Genomic DNA, 24,479 nt, shown 5'->3' on the forward strand with positions numbered 1-24,479 from the left:
CCATAATTACCAATTCCGCCTACGATATTGTGTTTTTCCCCCTCCATTTTTGCACAACTGATTTGTTTGTAACAATTTGCAGTGACAAGTGCCACTGAAATTTGCTGCAGAAAATGGAAGAAAGGAAGCAATAACAACAATGCCATTATACATGTGTTTGGGGATTTCTTAATTATTTATTTCTGTATGCAATGTAACGTTTAGGCACGTTGCTTGGGACGCCTTCTAAAATAAATCATTGACCATTGTCTAGAGTATCCTTTTGGCTTTAAATACTGGTCAGGAAAACCAATGATGTAAAAAATAAATGAATATAACTATTACAGAAACAAATATGGATTTGCATCTAAAAGTGCAGGAGGTGAAGTATTTTAACCCTTTCACCAGAAAATGTGGCAATATACAGTATATTGCTTCTGTTTGTTTGAGAAGGTTGTTGGAGTTTTACACCGACATAGAAAATTATAAATTACACAGAATTAGTTTCCAATATCACTATATATATATATATACACAAACCAGCTGTAAAAAAAACTGGTTTAGAACATACAAATGAAAGCCTCACACAGATCAGTACAGTGAAAGTAACATGCTCTGCTGCCAAAATCTGTATTAAAAAACACTATATACTTTTAAAATACATGTACTGTAATTACATTAGCAGCATGGGCATTTCATTTACTTGTCTAAAAGGATTACAGCGTTTTAAAATACGCAGATTGTTCTGAAATGTTCCACTGTATAATGCTTGGTATTAAACTAAATCTTGGTGAATGGGTTAAAAGGCAGGTGAATCACTTAAACACAACAAGCCATGTGCACTCCAAATATTCTAGTGTTTCACCTGTAAGGTATTGTTTCAAGCAAACAAGACTTAACAGAACATATGGCTTTACAGTAACATCAACTTGTCAACTATGTTATAGCAATAAATACTTAAAATCTCTACCAATAGACTTACATTTTTGATTTATTTAAACAATACAGAAAACAATTACCAATTAAAAAAATCTGTGGTAAAATGCTGAACACCAAAAAAATTCTTATTTAAATCACTTTTTGTAATCTAAAGCAACCAAAATAACATTTATAGGGCAGTTTCAGAAGAAACAAATTCATTTTTTCTTTTCCTTTTACAAGGTGAAAAAACATATGAAAACTGCTAAATACTTTGGTCACACTAATTGTCAAATAGTTGTGTCTCAAATACCTTAGATTTGTGTATTCACTTTTTTATAAAACTATTCTTACAGTAACTTAAAACTATAGTAACACTACTGCCATCATTACATGGGTAGCAGGATCTTATTTCACAGGCCACCCACTTTTTAGAGCAATACAATATAAACATACGCAAAAATTATTGGTATTTCCCAATGTGCAATATTTTTACACTTATGAATTTCTGTACAATGTCTTAAAACCTAGAATATAAATGTTGCTGGTCCTGATCCCTTGCGAAATTAGTGCAGCAGTGACTGGCTTAAACTGGGTCTAGATGAAATCCTCAAGAAATACTCAAACACCTGGATATCAGTTCATTTTCTTCAACCAAGGTAGGGGACATCACATATCATACAGGGCCATTAACAGATGCCTCTCCTAAATGGGTGTGCTGATCATTCCTAAGAGGCCAAAAAAAAAAAAAAAAAAAGAGAGATAAGTATAAAGGAAACAAGAAGGGTCCAAAACAAATTTGTGTAGGTGCAAAATCCACCCCCCCAAAAACCACCCCCAGTTTGTTTGTAGCATGACCCCTGAGTAGAAGAGAGGAAACACAAACTAATAACATGCTCATCCCACTTATTTTCCGGAGTCCAGCATTTCTGGAGTCCTTATTGCCTAATTAAGCACAGCACTTCAGGAGCACACCACTGCAGAGCGTTTAATCTTTATTAATTGAGCTACTAAGTGATCTCCGGACATGCAGTATCTCCCCAAGAGAATCACTAATAAAAAGCACAATCCCGATACTTCTCTAAATCTTATTCTGTGAGGCAATATGTGATACCAGGAGTACTACTGTTGCATTTGAAAGTAAGCAGCTAAGACACACAAACTGCCATTTCACAAATACTTCAGAATGTCAGTCTAATAGCACGGAAAGTTCAGGAAATATAGAGGAAAATAAGGAACAAGCCTGCAAAAATTGAAACAATAACAGTATATACATTTCTAAACAAGAAATTTAGTGTAAACATGGGCTCAATTGCTCTGGACTAGCACAAAGAGCTCAAATCAGAAGAACGTGAGAACATTAAGAACTGCAAGCAACAAACTCCCATTCAGTGCAAGGATTCACTTAAAGAATATAAATACCATTTGGAACTACACATGAAAAAAGTTACCTGTAACTCTTGTTCTCTGATGGTGTACATCACAGAGAAGCCACTCTTGGGTCCGTGCTCTACATGCACATGACCAGCAGGAGTCCCCTAGCTAAGTCTTTGGCTGCTAAGCTCTAAAAACACTTTTTAAAAAAAAATATGTACACATTAGACAAAAGACAGACAGCACTATACAAAAGTAAACACTTTTTAGAGAAATCTGGAAGGTAAAAACCAAGTGCTGCATGAACAGGAAGTCTGCAGTCCACAGTAAGTCCATGACAGAACAGAGCTGCTAGCAGATATTTCTACTGCTGGCCACCAGCCAAAGACCTACCCAGGGGACTCCTCCCACTAGTCATACATGCATGGAGCCCCAAAAGCACAATTATGTTTATCTTGATATTTATACTGTGCTTATATGAGGATCTGCTGTGACAGCCACCTTTAGAGAAAGTACTGAACTTCGGTGAAGCCAGCTGAATTCAATGAAAGGAGTTCCTTGAGATTTCCTGCAACTCAAAAGCAATCTAACAATTTGCTAGCTCTGAGAGCCCTCTGTTGGTTTAGCCAATCATCTTTACTCAAAAGGCAGTCAGTCACCTAGCTCCCAAAGACTTCTTCCCTGCAATTCTTACTTCTTCCCAGCATTAAAAATACTGTCTTGATAAAAACGTTACCTCCAGATGAAGAAGCACCTGTGAAAGACAGTTTCTGTATCTCCCACTTCAACTAAGTATAAGGAGTTTTATTAGAATCCACTTCTCAATTGAATTTATGGAATTTATGCAGAGTAGAAAGTTCTGGCTTACAGGAAAAGGTAGCAGGGTTTTCACGTAACATCCAGTACCACAGAGGTATGACATACTCATAAACAAGTCTAAATAACAGAATCTAAATTTGTCAAACATGCTTGCATCCTAGTCTGCATACAGTATAATGAGAACACGCAGCAGAGTTCTCTACATCTTTGCTTACAAAAGCACTTCAATTCTGTCCTCACTAGAAAGCTAGATATCTAAGTGTACACAAACTCTTAAAAGTTAATTACTTCTTTCACAGTATTTGTTTCTCTAATAATAGTTTAAAATTTATTGAAGAAACACAACATCCTTTAAAATTATTACACCTACTATTTAAATACAGATTCAGAAAATATATACATGTGTGTGTGTATATATATATATATATATATATATTCTAAGTTCTGATTTTTAGAGTCATACCCTTGTTTATACTGAAAGGCAAAAATGACTCCTGGAACTGTGTTTAATTAAAAATCCTCTCTCCCTTCAGAACAAGCTCCCATTCAGAACACCTTCAGCTCCCCAACAAGAAAAAATCATGCACAGCTCTGAAACCCCCAAGCCCTGCCCTGCAGGAAGAGGAGCAGACCCTATGGAATACTCTGGGTTTAGTCAATACACATTTAGATTTTCCTTTTACAAGGGTTTTCTTTGAGACAGCACAGTTCCTCTGGACATCTTTGAATTCCATCTCAAACAGGAAAACAGCAGTGTACCACCCTTTGCCTTAACATCAAGAATCAAGCCTGTGGGATTGTACCTGATGTTCAACAAGCCATTACTTATGCTAGGAAACTAGTAACTCTTGCCTAGATATTAAAGTACTTATGAACACCTAAGTTCCACAGCAAGGTCTTAACTGAATACTGCCTTCAAGAGTGAAAAATCTTCTCACTCACATTAAGCTCTTCATTGTTTTAGGCTTTTAAGATTGGGATTAATCTGACTGAAGCATAGAAACTAGCTCAAGATATGAAACATCTACATTAAGCATTTCTAACATTTGGTGATTAATGTCACCCTATGTGTATTTGATTTTGATGAACCCATACTAGGCTTAAGAGTTCATTGTGTATGTTTCCACAGCACTGTAACTTGGGAGGCAAAAAAGAACCCAAGCAAGTACTTCACCAGGAAATTAAATGAGAAATACTGTCAAATGTCTTTTTTGTAGAAAGCCATACTACCTGACAATTGAAGAGAAACATATCTATGCAAGAGCAGCTTGCTTTGTTTGATGGTGGTCCTCTCAGAATTGTATCTTGAATTAGTATTCTGCAATACTGTACTAGTAGCCAAGCTGCCAAAGAAAAACATCATATTTTCTTTCCTCCAATAAGAATGCTGAGCAGTTCATATTGCTCCAAATTTCAGGCAAGTTTTACTTTAAAAAATTATTTGTACTTTGAAAAATCTTCATAAAATCTGCAAATATTCAGATTAATACCTGATGAAGACAAGGGTGCAAATAATAACTGATTCACAATCAAACAACCACGACCTTAGGCACTGTTTCCTTTCCATACACCTGCATGAGTGGACTCCCCCCCAAGCTGTTCTGTAGTATAGAATACAGAATGAAAAAAAAACGGTAGCTCTAACTTATGTAAATTTTCAGGACAAAGTCAAACTTATTTCCCTAATATTTTTTTTTTTAATAATCATTTTCAGAAGTTTATCGATTCCCTGTTCTAACTCAATAACATATCACAAAACAGAATGGGGATATTTACAACACCCTGCAAGAGAAATAATAGAAGGCAAATACATTTTTGACAGAGAATATAACTTGTGAGAATTTTATAAAATAGATGCAAGCACATGTAGGTTGAGCTACACTCAGAGCTTATAACTAACAGGAATTCATTAATTTGTTTAGATCAGTTCTATTAGAACAATATGCAAACTGCTATTTAGAGGATTGAAAGCATGCTTGAATGCAGTTACCTCTGTTCTGGACTGCTGTTAGTAGGCTGCAGAGCTGAAGGAGCCTCTTCCACAACCTCTTCTACTACATATTTACAAGAAGCATCCTGTGAGGTAGACAATTTTCCTTCCTCACTTAAAAAAAAGGTAAAAAAGCTATTTAATTTTTAAGTTCACTTACAGGGAAATTTCATGCAACAGAAGAGAACTGAGAGACAGATCCATATTTCACATGTAAATGGATTTTAAGTTATGATTGCAACATGAAGATCAAACACATGGCTGTAGACCTTAAAAACACCTAATAATGCACCGATGCTTATGTTCATTAAAACTTGACTGCATAAAGGGCTGAAAACACAGTGATAACAAATAAGATCAAAGGAAAAAAGAAATGTGTGTGATGCCTGAAGTGGTAACAGTCACATCATGATCCTTTACTATACATACCGATAGGATTTCAACACTCTGAAGCCAAAAGTATGCAAAAATGGAAGGAAGAAAGTATAAAAGAAATTCAAGATTCCCTCAGAAATTGGCATTGATGAAGTCTGCCCATGAAATGTATCAGCAGAATCATTAACTCATCACCATTTATTATTAAACTCCCTAATAACTCCACAGTGAAATATGGTATTATGGGTTATGCAGTACTAAGATAGTAACCCAATCAACCTCATGAACTTCCTGTTGGACACAAAACCTCTGAAAAAGCAGTACATTCACACTATATAAGACATAACCACGTAACTAGGCAGCCTCAAAAGTCACTAGCACACAAATTGTGTTTTGCCACTACATTAAAGCTTTTCTGCCTCTCTATTCCACCCTCTCCCACCTCAGCCATACCATTATGAGTGCACTAAAACAAGCTTCACCATATACCTGCAAAAGATAGTTATAAAGTTAGCTCCAAAGTAGACACAAACAATCTTACACCTCCGTGGCAACAAATCTATTTATGCAAGAAGCTGGGAACATTTTGAAGCCACTCTCTGCTGATTTAAATGAATTAAAATTTCTCTTTCCTCCCACACCTCATATCTACAGAGCCTGTACAAATATTGTCTTTTGCATTGCAATCTCTCATTAAGATCCAGTTTCCCTCCCTCTGATTTCCCCATCTCATTTGCTTTGATACTCTTTGTATTTGTTCAAAATAAAATACTTGTCACCATCACAATCAGAACTGGTATAACACTTTTTATTTTTCAGAAAGGGGGAGTCTCTGCTATCATTCTTCCCTTCTCATTCTCCATTTTGAACTAAGTTCAGAAACCATATTGTCCTTTGCAGCTTTCCACAAATTAACTACTGGGCTTATGATGCTCCTCCTCCCCTCAACATTAACTTTCAACACCATCAATTTTCTATTGGTAGAAACCTATATAAAACTTAGGTCTGGAAGCACCCACTTTGCCAGATACACAGGCTAGAATAGGACCTTCTCCTGCTACTCTAATTGTTCCTTAATCTAGACTTTTTTTCAGCATTGTTTTAAATATTCATGCCAAAGGAAATATTACTTTTCTCTCCCATTTGTTGTTTTGGCATATTTAAAAGTCAGTTTATAAAAAGCCATGTGAGCATTGACTCAGTATGAGGCCATATACCTCTTATTAGAGTAGTCTTCATATTTAAGACCTCACTTTTCAGCCTTCTCCTACAGTTTTCTTAATCTCCCCTTTCCAAATGAAGATCTCAGAGTCCCCATTGCTAGAGGTTTTTAAGATGTGATTGGACAGTGCTAGATAATCTCATCTGGGCTCCCCTTCCTACTAAAGGTTGGACCAGATAATCTTCTGAAGTCCCTTCTGACCTGGGTGATTCTACCCTGTTTCCCCAAAAATAAGACAGGGTCTTATATTACTTTTTGCTCCAAAACTTACTACTATTTCACATGTATAGCTGCCTGGACACTATTTAAATTTACTTTTTAAATGAACTGTAACTAGGCCTTATTTTTGGAGTACGGTTTATATTTTGAGCATCCTCAAAAAACCTGAAAAATCATGCTAGGGCTTATTTTCAGGAAAACAGGATATGATATTGTCTCCCTTTACAGCTTTGTGTCCTTTTAACTACAAGAACTGAAGTGCTTACACCACAGCTCAAACAGATAATTCCACAAAGGTGGGCTGGAACTGTCACCACATACAGCCTCTTCATTTTAGTTTTTGCACCAGTATCAGAAGTCACAGAACTTTAAAGTGCCTGTGAACTAAAGCAATTTAAGGAGATGTGTAAAACCATCACAGATAATGAAATCCAACTGTAAACATCTAACACAACAGGACTGCAGACCATATAAAAGCGCTCCCCAAAATAAAGAAAAACACATAAAAATGCACAATAGTGTGCATCATAGTTGAGAGTTATTGATTCAGTCTTCCACTAATCTTGTACCGAAATTAAGGCTTGATAAGGAAAGTAATATGTAACTGTAACTAACTGGAAGCAAAATTTCAAAACAACTTCTTTGTAATAAGGTTTCTAGTTAAAGCCACAAGAATTATCATTCGCAAATAACTTTTTTCAATGACACAATAGTGTTCCATCAATAGTGCTTATTTTACAACAATGGGAAGACAATAAATAGGTACTCTCACCTTTTGAAAACAGCTGTTTCAGTTTTAGCATCTACAGTAAGGCTCAGTGTCTCCTTCATGCTGCCATTCATTACTGTTTCAGTTACCTTGTCTGCATTTTCTACCTCATCCTCTCCATCTGAGCTGGCCTCCATAGCAACACTTCCTGGGGCTAGATGTACAGAAGTAATTTAGTACATGGCTGGTTATGTTTTTATTTAATGAAGAAGCATACAAGCCAATATAACCAGTATAATATTTCTGGAGTTTGTGCACTTCCTGAACTCATCCTTATGGAGCAAGTCACCTTTCTGCAGCCCCCACTACACACATATATAGAGCATAAGTACTTCTTACAGACAGCTTAAGGAAAAGTCATATTCTGTAACTACTTTTTCCACTTTGCAAGCCACTTGGTGATTTAGATTGACAATAGTTATTGCAACAGATCTACCTTTGACACAGTCTCCCACAGCATCCTCACAGCTAAGTTGAGGAGGTGTGGTCTAGACAATAGAGTAGTGAGGTGGGTTGCAAACTGGCTTAAGGAGAGAAGCCAGAGAGTGGTAGTCAGTGGTGTGGAGTCTAGTTGGAGGCCAGTATCTAGTGGAGTGCCTCAGGGGTCAGTACTGGGGCCAATATTATCCAATATATTCATTAATGATTTGGACAAGGGAATTGAGTGTACTATCAGCAAGTCTGCTGATGACACTAAGCTGGGAGGGGCGGCTGACACACCAGAAGGCTGTGCTGCCATCCAGTGGGACCTGGACAGGCTGGAGAGTTGGGCGGGGAATAACCTGACGAAATTTAACAAGGGAAAGTGTAGAGTCCTGCATCTGGGCAGGAACAACCCCAGGTTCCAGTATAGGTTGGGAAATTACATATTAGAGAGCAGTGTAGGGGAAAGGGACCTGGAGGTCCTGGTGGACAACAGGATGACCATGAGCCAGCACTGTGCCCTTGTGGCCAGGAAGGCCAATGGCATCCTGGGGTGTATCACAAGGAGGGTGTTTAGTAGATCGAGAGAGGTCCTCCTTCCCCTCTATTCCACCCTGGTGAGACCACATCTGGAATATTGTGTCCAGTTCTGGGCCCCTCAGTTCAAGAAGGACAGGGAACTGCTGGAGAGGGTCCAGCGTAGGGCAACCAAGATGATTAAGGGAGTGGAGCACCTCCCTTATGAAGAAAGGCTGAGGGAGCTGGGTCTCTTTAGTTTGGAGAAGAGGAGACTGAGGGGGGACCTTATTAATCTTTATAAATATATAAAGGGTGAGTGCCATGAGGATGGAGCCAGGCTCTTCTCGGTGGCAAACAATGACAGGACAAGGGGTAATGGGATCAAGCTGGAACACAAGAGGTTCCGCTTAAATTTGAGAAAAAAACTTCTTCTCAGTAAGGGTGACAGACCACTGGAACAGGCTGCCCAGGGGGGTTGTGGAGTCTCCTTCTCTGGAGACATTCAAAACCCGCCTGGACATGTTCCCGTGCGACCTCACCTAGGCGTTCCTGCTCCAGCAGGGGGATTGGACTAGATGATCTTTTGAGGTCCCTTCTAATCCCAAACATACTGTGATACTGTGTGATACTGTGATACCTTAGCAAGACTTCAGTAGGATTATAGGGATGTATTATTTTTCTGGACAGTCAAATTCATTACACAAGCCCACACAGTACAAATTTGACAGTAAGTTTCCAAGTACATACAAACCTTTGGGAGGCCCAGTCACTCTGGACTTCCCATCTGCGCTTTTTGTTCTGTCTGTTAACATACACCAAAAAAAGCTAATTAGCACATTATCTGGCCTTTAACCAGTTCATACATATTGAAGAAAGAATTAATGCATGCATAGCGAAGGTCACTTAGAAAGGAATGAGCAGAAAGGGGAAATTTGAACAGGTTGAGGCTACCGGCCTATTGCCACACAGACAAAAATACTCTTCCTGGGTATTAGCTCAGCCAACTGAGTACTGACACAGGTGAGGATTCTCTAAAACAGGGGTGTCAAACTCATTTTTACCAGGGGCCACATCAACCTCACAGTTTTCTTCAAAGGGCCAAATATAGTTTTAGGACTGTCTAAGCGTAGGAGTAGTTACATTTATGCTGTCTTAAAATTACATTTGGCCCCTCAAAGGCAATTGCGAGGCTGATGTGGGCCCCAGTGAAAATGAGCTTGACAACCCTGCTCTAAAAGAACACACTTAAGATTCTTTGTAGTGCTTTTCTGTTCATGATGTACCGGCTTTTTACAGGTAATAGTGACACTGGCTCCTGTTTTAAATAGGAAACTATTTTAAACAGTTCAGAAATTCTTTGACAAGCCATTTTCATCACCTGGCAGAACAGCGGCAGAGCCAGATGAGAGGCCTCTGGAAATCTTAAAGTTCAGTGACATCTTTCTTTGGGTACAACTCTTAAAATCAATCTGTTTGCATTTCTAAATGCAGTGTACTTACTCTCTAGCTGTGTTGCAAGAGCAGTTAGATTTGCACTCAATGGATCAATTTGGTCTGTGTTTGTTTCCATTTCCACAGGAGAATTACTTCTTAAGGAATCTTTTGAGCTTCAAATACAAAGCAAAAGCACTGTAGAAACATTTCTTAATAGCAGAATAAAATGTTCTTATAAACAGTATTTTTAGTTCTATATCAAAACTACGCGGTCCAGAACTCTACCCAAACTGAATGACAGCAAGTTTGTTTGTATGAACCTTAGGAAGACATGCTAAACAGAAGTTTAGTAGTGCAAAATCCATCAGAACTGAGCTGACTGAGTATATGTTTGGTGATGGTTTTATTTTTACGTGTTTTATTTGGTTTGATTACAAGTAGTAGTGAACATGTCCCTAGTAAATAAGGCATACAAATATCACTGGCTCCTCATAGTGTTTCCAACACTTTAACTGACATTAAGTGCACTCTGCAACTTGAAATATGGTTCTCTGATGCAACTGCCAACGCAGTCCGCATCAACTGCTACAGTTGCTACAGATTTTACTACTTAATCCTATGTACAGTATAGCTACCAGTTTTTCATTCTGAAGGCACTCAAAAGACAAGATTTGGCCCCTTGGAATATTTCTCAGAAATACAGAGGAATTCAGTTATTTTTTATGTAGAGTTCAAGCCAAAAAAGGAAAGTGTAGCCTAAGTATCACAGATGTTTTATAACACCCATTAAACAGAATCATCATAGATGTTTTAAAGACATTTAATGACCTCTACATTGAACAATTAATATTCAACCATTCACTGAGTTCAGTCTACACTAACAAAAAAAAAAAAGCTACAACAAATAAAATCACAGAGCAAATTCTGGTCAAAGACCAATATTAAAGGACCCAAATATTCTTTAAAAAACCTCTAAAACAATGATGCATCAGGATCCACCCATCCTACAAAAAGCCTGGGATTAGGCAGATCATACAAAGACATACTGTAATAACATGGAGTCCTTCAGACATTAAGCACCTTGTATTCCACCAATGCAGGCTTGGTTAGAGCCACTCCAAAAATGCCAGCTGTCATTACATTTAGTAGTGAAGAACTTGCCCTGAATCACTAACATTCTTACCTCAAAGATGATGTGAACTCTGAAAAGGAAGCCCAGCCAGTTTCTTTTGCTGGCATAGGTTCTTCTGTACTCCACACATCAGACCCAACAGAATCCAGATTGGCACCATGCGCAGTCTCCATGGGTACATCAAAGTTAGCTGACCAGTTTGGTGCTGAAAAACCATCACCAAGTTAATGAACTTAAATTTAAATAAAGAACATGAGTGCGCATACGCCAAACGCACTGGTTCTCTATATATACATTCCTAAAAGAGCAGCAACATTCATAACTAGACATTAAAGCACATGCAAAAGAATCCTCTATACACTGTTAAAAAAGCACACTCCCTAAAAGGGAAATGTTACTAGTATGGCAGAATTTTAAAAACATTAACAGAGTATTCTGCTAAAAATCAATAGTTATCTGAAGAACCAAAAAAAAAACCACCAAAAAACCACCACACACACTAGATCACAAGTATAATCCCACTTTATTTTTTAAACTAGCATCAACATTTGTTATCATTTTTCAAACTAGTTTTTATAGTAATAATAAAAAATCCCAACACCATAAAGAGTTTTCATCCCTTTTTCAGTTTCCTAAGCACGTTTTCTTGAACATAGAAAATGAGCATGTCAACTTATGTTTGCGCAGTCTCTAAATTTCTCATGCACTAACGCTACTGCTAACTTTCGGAAAAATTTAAGCCTTTTTACAACTTAAAATATTTATTGGGATTTTTAAATTTTGGAGCAACTGTGACTTAACAGCATCTAATTTAGGATAGGTCAATTCAAAATACTTCACCTAACCAAGGGAAACATGTTTTTCATTAACACTTACATACAAAAAAACAGGCTGAAAAGGAAGCTCTGACTAGCAATTAGAAATTCCAACCCAGGCAGATATGGGAGGAGACCCACATGGATCAAAACTTGTTTGAGACACAGATGCCAACGACACCAATCTGACAAAAGAAAAGAAAACCTTAACTTTTCCTTCTATTTTAATTCAATTCCTTACAGTCTAGATAAACACAGGGCTTTTACCTACAGATATTGCCAGTTTAACTAAAGCCAGTTTAGTCTACTGTGACTTGAGTGTGAAAACTTTTAAACCAATTTCCACGTAAGAGTCTACTGATGTAGATTTGTCATTCGCACATGAAACCAGACCAATGCAAATCCACTTGGCTTCTGTGGGAAGTTGTTTAAAAGAGCGTTGTTAGAAGAAAAGTTTGTCTAAAAGGTAAAAATAACCATATTTTAGATTTGAAGATTAACAACCTATTAGTTTTGCAGGCATTCAAAATGTATAAATGATTATATTTCATCCTTCCATTTCTGATTCTTCCTCCTTTCCTTCCTCTTGAAGAGTAGAAACATAAATTTTAGAGAGACAAAGTAACCAGACTCAAGACACATAAGGAACTGAAACTTCCAACATTTGCATGGCTCTGTTGCAAGCAGTCTTTACAGTGGGAAGGACTACTTCATTAAGATAGTTAAAATAAAAATGGTAAATCAGGAAAACTCCTACAAAACAAGACTGCTATATCTAACACTTTTCTACCAGCTGCATGGAATTGTAGGAAAGCTACATACATTCACTTAAGTCTACTTCCATTTTGTCCTCTGTACTGGTGTGCGATTCAAACAGATCTTGTTTTGTTGCATCTTCTTCTTCAGAATCTGTACTTTCTTCACTGTCTGTACTGCCCGAACTTAAAATACAAAGAGAAAATTTACATTCTACGTTTAGTATGAGACACTGGGCAGAATTAAATACTGGAGAGTTTGAGGCTAAACAGAATTACAACGGCTAACATTTCTGATAGATTAACCGAGGTATAATTTGTTAGCTGTTAGTATTCCCCTGATTTCTCTCTCAAAACCCCAAGGTTTAAGGTTTTTCACTTGATCACGTAAAGAAGTTATCTATTTTTCCCCCTCCCATTTGCAAGTAAAAGACAAAGATTGGTTTTACTCCTGCTATGCAAAAAGGATCAGAAAAGGAAATTAAGGAATCAGAGCTCTGTACAGACATTGTTGGTCTATTTGGTCTCTTCACACAAAATGGAAGTGCTAATATACAACTCTCTTCAACACCAACCTAACAAGATATAAATTGATTTACTTTAAAATCTAACAACAAATCTATTTTAAAATCTTTCCAACTGTATTCAAGTCCATTGTCTTTAACTACATACAAAATTAAACCCTACGGGCACCTCTCCCTTCCTGGTGAGTGCAACTAACACAAAAAGCAAGGTAATGCGAGAAGGTAAGGACGTCCCTGAAGCACGTCACATTAAGTAACCACAACACCAGCAAACGAAATAATTGATTTTGTACAGAAGGTATTACAGATATGTATTTCAGAGGTTACAAGGGAAGGAGAGATTTGGTTTGTGACTCAAGCCACAAGAAGGTCAGAAAAGCCAAGATTATCATGAGACAAAATTCAGTAGAAAGGAAGTTGCACAGCCCTAAGAGTTTTGGGGCCAACACGCTCCTTTCCTCTCAAGACAGCTTCCCATGCAGTTTTGTCCACAACCACACTGGTACTGTAGAGAGGACAGCATGGTCTACAGAACTGTGGAAATGGACTGCCTTGTCCAAGATAAAAATGGCTGAGCAGGTTTAAAAGAAGAGGGAAAGAACAAGCAGCAGAAAAAACAAAAATCACACCACCACCAAAAACACAAGTTACAAAAGCTGAAGTCCAGGAAGAGTTGAGTAGACAGGGCAACAGCTGCCACCTTCTGCAAACTATGGCCAGAAAGCAGTCACTAAAGCCACCCCTCTAGTCATTTCTCCACAGTATGGAAAAAGCTAGTTATGCTGGACAGCCTGTGCTAACAGTCAGTATGAATCAGAAGACACACTTTGTATTGAGGGATCACTATACTACCATTTGGATGAAAAACACATTTCTTACCTGGAACGCCTCTGGGACTCTGGTGTAAATGCAATATGTTTTTCTTCCCAAATATCATCTTCATCAGAGCCACCATCATCAAACTGCTGTATTCGCTCCTTACAGCATGCCTCAAACAAGGCTATATTGCCCTAAATACAGCAAAAGTATAAAATCTGTATTTACAATTCATTGTTTTACTTACATTAGTAAATATTTTTGAAATTGTGGCAGAATGCAAACCCCCCTCTCTCCCCCTTCCTCCTTCAATATGGAAGGAGTAGACACACAGACACATCTCCCTCTCTCTCTGTTGTTTGAGCCTAACAGCTTCTTTTGTTTGGCCCCAGAGCACCCTGGCCAGGGCCCTTAAGAGAAAAGAGAAGGGAGTGCCAAGGCACCAGGGAGCCACTAGCCACCTGCGGCCAGTGTGGGGGATGTTTGGAAGCTTCAGGAGCACCCCACAGCCAGGGTGAGGGTGCAGAGAAGCTTCTGGAATGCCTACAGTCAGATCTGATCAGGCTATAAAAAACAGGACTCTTGTTGAGACTCCGCCCACTTGTCACAGGTCTCTTGGAGCACAGGCCAGATGCTGCCACTGAGAGCCACCCCTCCCCGGGATGGAGACTCCTCTTGCCTTGCCGGCATGAGCGTAAGTAAAATTTCTCCTCGCAGGATTGCAAATGTATCTACTTTCCGTGCACATATGAACGCGTACTTTCCATGCTCAATACGTGCATTTGTAATATTATTTCTTCACAGAATCGCGAGTTTGTTTTCCTCCCGTGCTTCCACATAAGCACGTGCAATATTCTGTGCACATTTGCACGCGTACTTTCCGTGCTCAATACAAGCACATGTAAAATTAATCCTCACATAATCGTGGGTGTGTTTTCCTCACCTGCTTCTACATAAGCACGTGTAATATTCTGTGTACATTTGCACGTGTATTTCTCCTCACAGGATTGCGAGTGTATTATAAATTTACCCTTGCAGGATTGCAAGTGTACACTTTCTGTATTCAATACGAGTACGTGTATCCCTTTAAAATAATCCCATACTACGTTCAGGTGAGTGTGTACTCTTCCTGGACTCAGGGGCAGCTCCGACATTGTTTTGGTGATGCCACGTGCATGCACACTATGGACCTCCTGAATTATTAGTTGCTGCCCCTTAATAATTCTCCTCAACTGATATCCAAGCCTGTATTCAAGTCACTTTAGGAGTGCTAAAACCCTGTTTCTCACCGGTTTAATAAAAGTTGTTTTGGACCCTGTTGTCCCTTAAACTAACCTCAGGGTGCCTCCGTGACAGAAATATATGACTATTCTGAAAAGAACCTCAAAACAGTGTGGAAAAGGACATTCCTCTAAAAGCAGAACAAAACTGAATGTCTTGCCAAGAAAAAAATTCAGTGGTGCTTGTACCCAGCTACCAACAAGTTGAGTGGGCTGTCAAAGAACAGATTTGATTTTCCATCATGCTTAAGAACAGCATGCAGGAATGACATGGAAGAGCTTTTCAGATAACCAAACCATCAAGTACTCCAGCTTTATTCTGTGCAGTGGGGTTTAGTTCAGCTCAACTGACAAACAGTATCTAGGGTTAAAGTCTCTGTCCTTACTTTCCTGTCACCACAATCTCATTGGAAGACTGAAATAGCTTCTAACCATAAAACACAAGTATGCAATATGCACAAATCGGATCCAAGCCTGTTCTTGAACCTGACGAGAGAAATTCAAAGCAATTTTGTTTAACACTATTCACAAAGAACAACAATTATGTCTTCCAATTAGAAAATATCATGATACAGGAACAAGGTAGGATAGTTATTTCCCAACAACTACACATCAAAGGAGTTGCAACCACCACCAAAACTTTGAGGTCACACCAAAGTTTAAAACACAATAATCATTCTGACAGTACAGGAACACATACTTACACTTTCATTTGTATTGAGTGTAAAGTTGATGTCTGAGACCCGATCAAAAGAAACACTATGAAAAAGCAGATGAATGCAATAAAACAAGATGTTGTATTATGACATGAATACATCTCTTTTCTCTTAGATTTCTCATTTTCTAGCAATCTAAAAACATAACAGACAAAATAGTTTCCAACATAAAAATCAAACTCCACATTGAGGAGGCCTGGCATTCATGTGAATTTTCTAACTGAAATATTTTAAATAGAAATACAAAACTATATCATCTCTACCCTATAGTAAGCTATGAAGATGCAACAAGCCTAAGCAAGCATAACTGAAATTATATGCAAATCTTAAATACTGTACTGTTATGCACTAGAAAAAAAAAAAAAAGAGTAGGCCTAAAGAATGTCTAGTCTGACTATGGTTTAACATAATACAGCTCAAAATCCTGCGAAGATCTATGTTACCAGTTCTTATACCTTCTAACTGATTTCACCACTCTATAGAAGGACCTTCTTAACAGGAAGAAAGTGAAAAATGTAATAGCAACTTCTGTTTTCTAATGAAAAAAAATGTTTTTTAAAAAAATAAGAGATTCAATCACTCAAGTTTTTTTTTCCCCCTCAAACTAAACACTAAATATTAGGCTTTACACACCTTCACATATTAAGCTATCAAGCAGTTTCACTAAAGTAATTACAAACACTTCTTAGATTAAAAATAGCATTAGACAAAATAAATCTCTAGGGGATGCAAAAAGAAACAGAGGAGGAAAAGAGAAACAGTACCAGACTTTCAGAAGAGCTAACACTTTCTTTCTCTAGCCACATAGAGCAGTGCATTCAGCAGAGCACATACTACTATTCCTCTAATCTTCATTGTATTATAAAGTAGGGAACAAGGTAAGTGGTCTAAAGGAACATAAGTTTTAAATGTGACTGAGTTACTGTGCAAGTTACCATCTGAATTACTGCACAACAGCAAGCAGGTAATTTAAGCTGTAATTGACTCTTGCACAAAAGGCATCATTTATCTACATCTTAACCCAGCTCTTGAGTACATCATCAGGATACCTATTACATACCTCAAGAGATCTGCTTATACAAGTAGTCATCTTCTTTCCACCAAGAACATATACTACTAAACAGCATGATCTGAACAGAATCCCAACTCCTATCCTTGCCAAAATCCACTTGCTTCTAAGAAAGTTAAGGACTATCCTGAGTTGCTTCCTCTCCCATCATATTTTAATCTATAATCTCAGCAGACTGTGGTGCAAAAAGGCAGCAATGCTTCTTAAATGGCACATGCAAGCTTTAGTCAACCAGCACTTACTAAACACATCTTATAGAAGAGCACTGAGACATTTTGTCTTTTACTTTAATGCTTTTTACTCTTATATGGATATTCTTGCATTCCAAGCCATGAATTCTTACAAAAATCATGACAAACTCTTTACAGCAAGAAGGCCCATTCTTTCCCTTTCCCATTACGGTATTGGCTTAGTTGGTTGGTTTGTCCTGTTTGTTGTCTTTTGTTTTTAACCTGACCAAGACTGTTCTCAGTTCATCACTTACCCTATTTGTAGAAATGAGTCTTAATTGCCTTGACCTTGAAAGCAAAGGTAGATTTACAATGCCCTTTCCTTACTGTCCCATACAAAACAGTACACTCAGAGATGTGTTGTTCCTGTCATCTTTTCCAGGCAAACTTAAAAGTAGAGCTATTCATCTGGTCTGGTACATAAATTCACCAGGGGGGAAAAAAAAAAAAAGCAAACCACTTTGAGGCACAGAGGAAGTGAAAGTGCACCCAACAATGCCATGTCATTGAACACACATAGCTTTCAAAAGCTGAGTTATAATTTAGTTATTTATTCACAAACGCTGTGTTCTCATGTTGGCACAACCAGGACATTAGAAATGGAAAACAAGCTGTTGCTTTCCTCTGTAAACTGTCCAGGGAGGCTTCTATCAGTGCACACATATGGCATGAAAAGACAGGACTGACTGGCAACTGCCGCACATCAGTAAAGGCTTGCATTTATCACCAGCAAAAACACAGCCAAATACTCAATAAGAAAACTCCCAAGACTATAGTCAAAGCCAGTGTAATGTTATACTCACTTGCCGATGTCATCTTGATCAGCAAACTTCTCATCGTTGAAGCCAAACTGGTCAATAAAATTGGACGTCATTTGTTGCATCTGATAATCAGAAAAGGCCTGGCAACCCCAGGACCAATGACAGTGATATAATGATTCTAATAATACTCTAAATCCTATTTGCCCATTTTGCTCCAAAGAAATAAGTCTCTCTAATCTAAACATAAAGGACAGGAAAAGGATTTGTCTTAATCTTTGAATTTTAAATGGTAATACTGACTACATACCTCTACTGACTTGAAAGCCAGTCTATTAACAGTTCTCAATAACAAAGTTAAATCTCTAGTTTAACCATGTGTTCATTGGCACCCTTCCAAATGCACCCAAAACAAACAGTGAAACACCACAATATGAGGTAAACGCTGCCTTTGTTCAAAATAACATGAAGTTATAAATGGTAAGAACCATAAAAGTACATTATATACAGATACTAAAGCATAGTTTCATATTTATCATGTAGTTGTCGCTAGAAATTTCAGTCTCAGGCACACACACCAGCAGCATCTACTCAGCCTCTAGAAGAAGGAAACTACTGGACATTTTACATCTCAGTGTAGTGTCACTGCCTCAGATGTGCTTTACTTTTTGTCTTTGTTTAAATAAATCAGTGTCAACTGCTAGCAGATAGGTATATACACATTAAGGTACACGTAAGCATTTTCTGTTATCGATAACAAGTTTTTGTCCCTTATTTCTGAGGACTATAATTAAATTATCACACATTCTCTAGGGACTTCTAGTAGCATTATTTTCACATGTAAAGTCAGCTACTGCTAAGACATTACAGGAAACACAGCTGTCACATCAACTCTTGGTTTCTTGCCAAGGTAGCTGAAGGGGCAAAATACACAGACAAAACCTTTCAAGAAGAAGGTAAAGCTGAATATGATAAGGTAAATATGGAAAGAAAACAAGAGAATGGTCAAAAAAATGGTAAAAAAAGAGTTTGGATTAAGGCATGATGAAAGAAGGAGGAAAAAAGAAAGGAGTCATAGAAGTATGAGGTATATAGCAAGACACTGGGCTGGGAGTGGGTTTGAAAACCCTCATGACTGGTAGGGTCACTACGCTAACCCAGGTCAATGCAAAAACTCTTACCTTTTGATCCTATATTTTAAAATCCAACAGTTCTGAAAGACTTTGGCATTTGATACTAACAGAATTAGTATACCAACATGAACACAGATGCAATCAGATACTGACTTCCCTATAAAATAATTGCTCTGCTTTACACTGGTTACTAAGCTTCTCTTTCCTATAAAGTTATTTTCACTATTATGGATATTAAAAAGTGCATGTGACTAAAAGATATTAGTGAATTATCTTCACAGGAAGAAAAAAAACCCCAACATTAAACAGACTTCTTGTGTTTTACAAATGTGCAACCATCAAGAAGACCACTCATCAGGCTAAATAGAAAATTAAGACATTACGTTTATAACATCAGCTAGTTATAAAACTAGTGTAAAATCTTATAACATCAAAATTGCCTAGAAGTATATAAAACACAGTTATAAAGTTCTGGCATTTCTCAGACTCTAGACAGTTCTATCCCATTCTCTAATATATTTTCAGTACACTTAAAGGAGACAAAAAGTGGTACTAAGCTGGTGGTGAACAGAACAACATATTCCTGAAGCAAAAGTTTCTAAAGCCACAGCAAGATAGCATATAAAACATTGCTGGCACAAGAAATCTTACAACCCAGAACTACTAGGTGAGAGATCATTTTTTTCAAACATGTCCATCTTGAAGCGTTACTCAGAAACTTCTGAGTGCTTCTCAGTGCTTCTGAGAAAAAAGGGGGGGGAAAAAGAAACATTCCGTCTAGAAGAAAGGGTCTTCATTAGGAGAAAACAGTATCAAACTAGACTTGGATGCCAGAAGAAATAAGTCATAGCAAATGTAATTCTGCACAGGCAAAAGTTACATTTGACAAAAATAAACCAAAGATCAAGAGGTTCTTTAGTATTTTCCTCCTTTACTCAATTCCTAATGGGTCCACTTCAATTCTGGAAATCTACCACCTGTTTTCTCCTTTAACATGGTAAAATACTAGGGTATTCCAGCTGATCCAGAGATACCTCTATGAATGAATTTGTGCAGCTGCAGAATGTTTAAAGTAATTTCAATGCATTTCCCATTAGTGATTTAACCTGTCTAGTGTCACGCTTTCCTCACAAGACCACTTTAGAAAGTATATTTCACTACCATAGCTTAGAAAAAGATTCAGAAAACAGTGACAAACTTGAAAGAAAGAGCATTGCATCATCCACGTTTCTCCAGATTAACTACTTGGAACTGCTGGGATTGCCTAGGTACAGCAGGTCACTAAGGGGATGCATGAAAAGTACAGATATTTCAAGATCTTACTTTCTCACTAGAGCTGCTACAGACAGTTCACAATTTATTGAATTTGTATTTAGGTGTACCTCACATACACAAAAACCACTGAATCAGGTAAAAATGCATTCAGATTCTCAAAACTTAAGCCACCACAATCCAGATTTTGGCAATTATTTATTATAGAAACTATAAAAGATGCATAAAGTACAGAAGCCAGTCTTAGTCCTAAGTATTTACTACATAGCTGTCGGTGAGCTGAAAGATTCTATTTAATAACCCAGGTTAAGTAATGTGTTCCGTATAAGAGATCTATTGTCAGTCTCGTGCTGCATAGTTCCCACTTTTACCACTGGTTAAAGAATTGAAGGACATGCATATTGCAGGTAGGACAGTACTATTACAGAAATTCTGTTATTCTCAATTTTTTTTTTTCAGTAAACTAAGGGATAAATAGTTATCTTTGAAACACTCACAAAAGAGTTATTGAAAGCATAAACTTAATTTAAAAATAAGTGATAAAGTTAACTGGAAATTTAGTTAGGGAAGATTTGGCTATGTAGGCTTACTAGGGATCAAGCATCTATAAAGTTAAAACACACTAGAGTCGCTAGATACCACCTGTTATTAGCTCTTGATTTATAGTGTTATGATGACTGCAGTTGGATGTTTTGCCAAAAATTAAAAGCATGTAATAACAAATAGCCAATCCTCCTTGTTTAGTCATTAAAATAAGGGTCAATATTTAATAAAAAAAATCTATTAGCAAAACCAAACAGAAACCCATATTTGCTTTCACAGCAGTTCATGCTTGCCAGAAAACACAATTAGAAGCCACCTTTTCAAACTTCTACAGCTATTAAGAACTAAAGTTAACATAGAAACTATTCAACTTAGCCAGAGAGCTGGCATATAAAAATCTGTTCTTTGGCATAATGAGTAGAAATCTGCATTCACAGCATGATCAAAGACTAAAAACTGAACAGAACACCAAGATATCATGACATGTTAAAAACCATACCTCTGGGTTTGATAAAACACAGTTGCGTGCATGCACATATGTCTAAGTTCTATTTTAAACTTTCTAGATTTGTATTCGCTCATGATAGAAATACAAGTTCCACTGCTTAAAAAAAAAAAAAAAAATCTTGTTTATTTTTATAGAAAAAGCAACTTATGCTGTTAAAAGAATTCAACTCACCTGCTGCAAAGAGGAATCCTGTGAGAAGCCAGTTTCTTTAAAGTCAATTTCATCATCACTGGAAGAATGAATGTGGCAGGTAGTAACCTATACAAAGGAATTTAGTTGTTTGCACAGTACATGACAGGAGCTTTCAAGGACACTAACTTGAAGCTGTAAAGAAGTCTTGCTTCTTGATAACTTCCTGGGATGAGGTATACAAACTGAGCAACTTCAAGATTCCCATATAAAATTTTAATGATATGGCTTTAGTTGAAAAGTAAACTAAAGAACTACCAGTTCCACAGCTCAGCAGCTAGATATACTTATTGACACAAATACATGGAAGTTGCTGACAAAAAGAAACTGGGGTCCAAGTAAACAGCAGCAATTTTGATAACTCACCCATCACTACTTACCAGGTCCACTGTATTCCTCTTGTTAGTTTCTCCTAAAGAGCTTGTGCAGAATGCCTCCCATCGCTCCCTGACCTCCTCAGGAAGCTCTAGCAGATTAAAAAAAAAAAAAAAATTGATACCATCAACAAAGGAGCATCATTTAATTTTTAATTGTTCTCTTCTGTTCTACCAGAAATACTGCAGAGAACATATACATCCTCCTAAATCCATAAGGAATACTCCATATAGCAAACAAGTCAAAATTAAGTAGGTCAGCATCTCTTTCCATTTATTTCAAGGAGCTTTGATAGTTCAGAAAGAAGACTTAAGCATATGTTTAAGCATGTCTGGTTTTAAATTGAATGCCTCAGAAACAATATTTTCCTCTTCTATCTAACAGCTGTCTTTTAATTTAAGTCTGATTCATTTCCTCAAAATTTGATAATGAAAGCCTTGAAGACAAACTTAAGACCATTAACATTACCTTTAATGAGTTGTTGGACTAGTCTACTGTTTGGCCCCTTATCCGTACTATGCACAATACAGTTTGCTATCCTTGTCAGATGACCCATATAGCCATGCCGTCTTCCTCCTTCAGCCCTGCAAGAGACAAAAGGAATTCAACTGCCCACACTCAGAGCAACTGTGCTACTATATTTTCTTAGAAAACACTCTACCAGAGTCAAGAAATTACACAAGAGAAATAGCACAGGGAGCTCCCAAGCAGAAGAGTTGTACCCTAAAACCAAAGGTCAGCAAAAATACTCCAGAATTTCAGACACCAACTGGTTTGACTACTATGCCAATTCAGAAGACTTAACAAGTATGTAAAATACCAAGAAGGAAGTGAGGAGTCTCTGGACAATTATTTCTGCTTTCCCATTTCTGTGTGTAGAAAGAAAAGTCTACAGCATTATGAAAACAATTACAAAGTTAACAACAGATCCACAGTTTTCTGGAAATTTCTCTTGCTGAGAGTATTTTTCAAAACCCCACTTCACTGAATGTTCTTTCAGAGCTTTGAGTCCATGATCAAAATGTAGTTGTTACCACTTAACAGAATGAATCCCGTCTGCAATTGCTAACCTCAAGATATGTAAATCCTCTCAGTTTTAGGTCAGTCTGGTCCTTTAACAAATATATGGGTGACTTGCAAAACACTTAATCAGAAACTGCAAAGACTACTGACTTTGTAGCTTTAGACATTCTGAAGCCTGCACAACTAGTTGAATCTTGTTTCAACATATATCTCGAGACTGTTGGATAAAGCGTCCTTTAGCTCAATGTTGCTCATTATATGCTAAAAATCAGTACATAACCAATACGCAAATGTGTAACCAATTGTCTCTTCACAACTGTCCTGAAGGTGTGAAAATAGTGATAAGATTCTGTATATAATGGCTGTTACTTTTCTTCCTGGCATGCTGGCATTCTTTCAGCATCCAGACTTCCACAACTCTATAATAAAAAATACCTTGTCTTTGTGCAAGAATTTGACTCAATTGCACACCGAGTAAAAGAACCCCATTTTGGGGACAACAAAAAGAGGGAAAAAAAAAAAAATCTTAAATCCTAAGTGTGCTTTAGTATTGCAGAGTTTATTAACATTACATTTAACACGAAGTTAGAATGGTATGACCAACTGAAGTTTTAGTTAGGAACACTGCTTTCCTGAAGTTTTAGTGTATACAAAAGGTATAATTACAAGGCAGTACAAATATTTTTATTTGACAGAACTGCTTTGCAGAATTTTGTAGAATTAGCAGTTTTTAGAGTAGCGCTTTGAGTAGCTATGATCAGCTGTAACCATTCTAGATCTGACCAAAGACCTAAAGTGAGAGCTCCAACTTGGACCAAACTTCTAGCATTTAGCTGCAAGCTAATCAGACATTTGCCAGGTCAGCTTTAAGGTTTTGTCCTTTGTAATGGGGAAAAAAGTCAAGAAACCTTTGTAAAGTGACAGCACTTCAGGAAGTAGCTTATGTTATGCAAGCACAAATCACATGACTTGATTTTCCAATACCATCATCTAACACATGAGGTAACTGAAATTATGTTATATCATGGCAATATGAGATGTCATGAATGAAACAGTATTACATTGTTTACAGGAACAACTTGAGTGAGCGGTTACTGTCTTATTTCCTTGACTCCTTATATAACAAGTACATTCAAAAAAAAAGCAACATGCAAAGATGGCAAAGGTTATAATTTCTAATCCAGGATATACCATAAAGAACACTTGTATTTCATAAAGTGGATTGACAAGCCAAACTGTGTAGAATACAATTGTATCTTCTGTTAGGAAAATGCTTATTAATCCCAGCGAATCAAACAGC

The 24,479-nt window shown here is 37.3% G+C and overlaps 1 protein-coding gene across 36 annotated transcripts in view; it reads right to left on the minus strand.

The window, feature by feature from the left end:
- Nucleotides 1-156: 156 nt before the first annotated feature.
- The window catches only part of PPP6R3 (protein phosphatase 6 regulatory subunit 3), a 64,953-nt gene continuing 40,630 nt past the window's right edge, over nucleotides 157-24,479 (minus strand). For 5 of the 36 annotated variants that reach the window (XM_065064930.1, XM_065064928.1, XM_065064933.1 and 2 more), the window contains 12 exons: nucleotides 22,625-22,740; nucleotides 22,162-22,247; nucleotides 21,764-21,850; nucleotides 18,182-18,228; nucleotides 16,068-16,122; nucleotides 14,147-14,277; nucleotides 12,811-12,929; nucleotides 11,225-11,378; nucleotides 10,108-10,214; nucleotides 7,669-7,819; nucleotides 5,081-5,194; nucleotides 157-1,625 (listed from right to left, as the gene is read on the minus strand). In XM_065064930.1, the coding sequence (XP_064921002.1) occupies nucleotides 1,574-1,625; nucleotides 5,081-5,194; nucleotides 7,669-7,819; nucleotides 10,108-10,214; nucleotides 11,225-11,378; nucleotides 12,811-12,929; nucleotides 14,147-14,277; nucleotides 16,068-16,122; nucleotides 18,182-18,228; nucleotides 21,764-21,850; nucleotides 22,162-22,247; nucleotides 22,625-22,740 (1,219 nt within the window). In that variant the 3' untranslated portion in view covers nucleotides 157-1,573. Of the gene's footprint in view, nucleotides 1,626-2,348; nucleotides 2,471-4,320; nucleotides 4,434-5,080; nucleotides 5,195-5,509; nucleotides 5,528-7,668; nucleotides 7,820-9,358; nucleotides 9,410-10,107; nucleotides 10,215-11,224; nucleotides 11,379-12,049; nucleotides 12,174-12,810; nucleotides 12,930-14,146; nucleotides 14,278-16,067; nucleotides 16,123-18,181; nucleotides 18,280-21,763; nucleotides 21,851-22,161; nucleotides 22,248-22,624; nucleotides 22,741-24,479 lie in introns of all 36 variants that reach the window. The other 31 variants (XM_065064924.1, XM_065064922.1, XM_065064923.1 and 28 more) reach the window with 21 other exon arrangements.

This window comes from Columba livia, chromosome 5 (assembly GCF_036013475.1).
Source record: "Columba livia isolate bColLiv1 breed racing homer chromosome 5, bColLiv1.pat.W.v2, whole genome shotgun sequence".
Taxonomy (NCBI): domain Eukaryota; kingdom Metazoa; phylum Chordata; class Aves; order Columbiformes; family Columbidae; genus Columba; species Columba livia.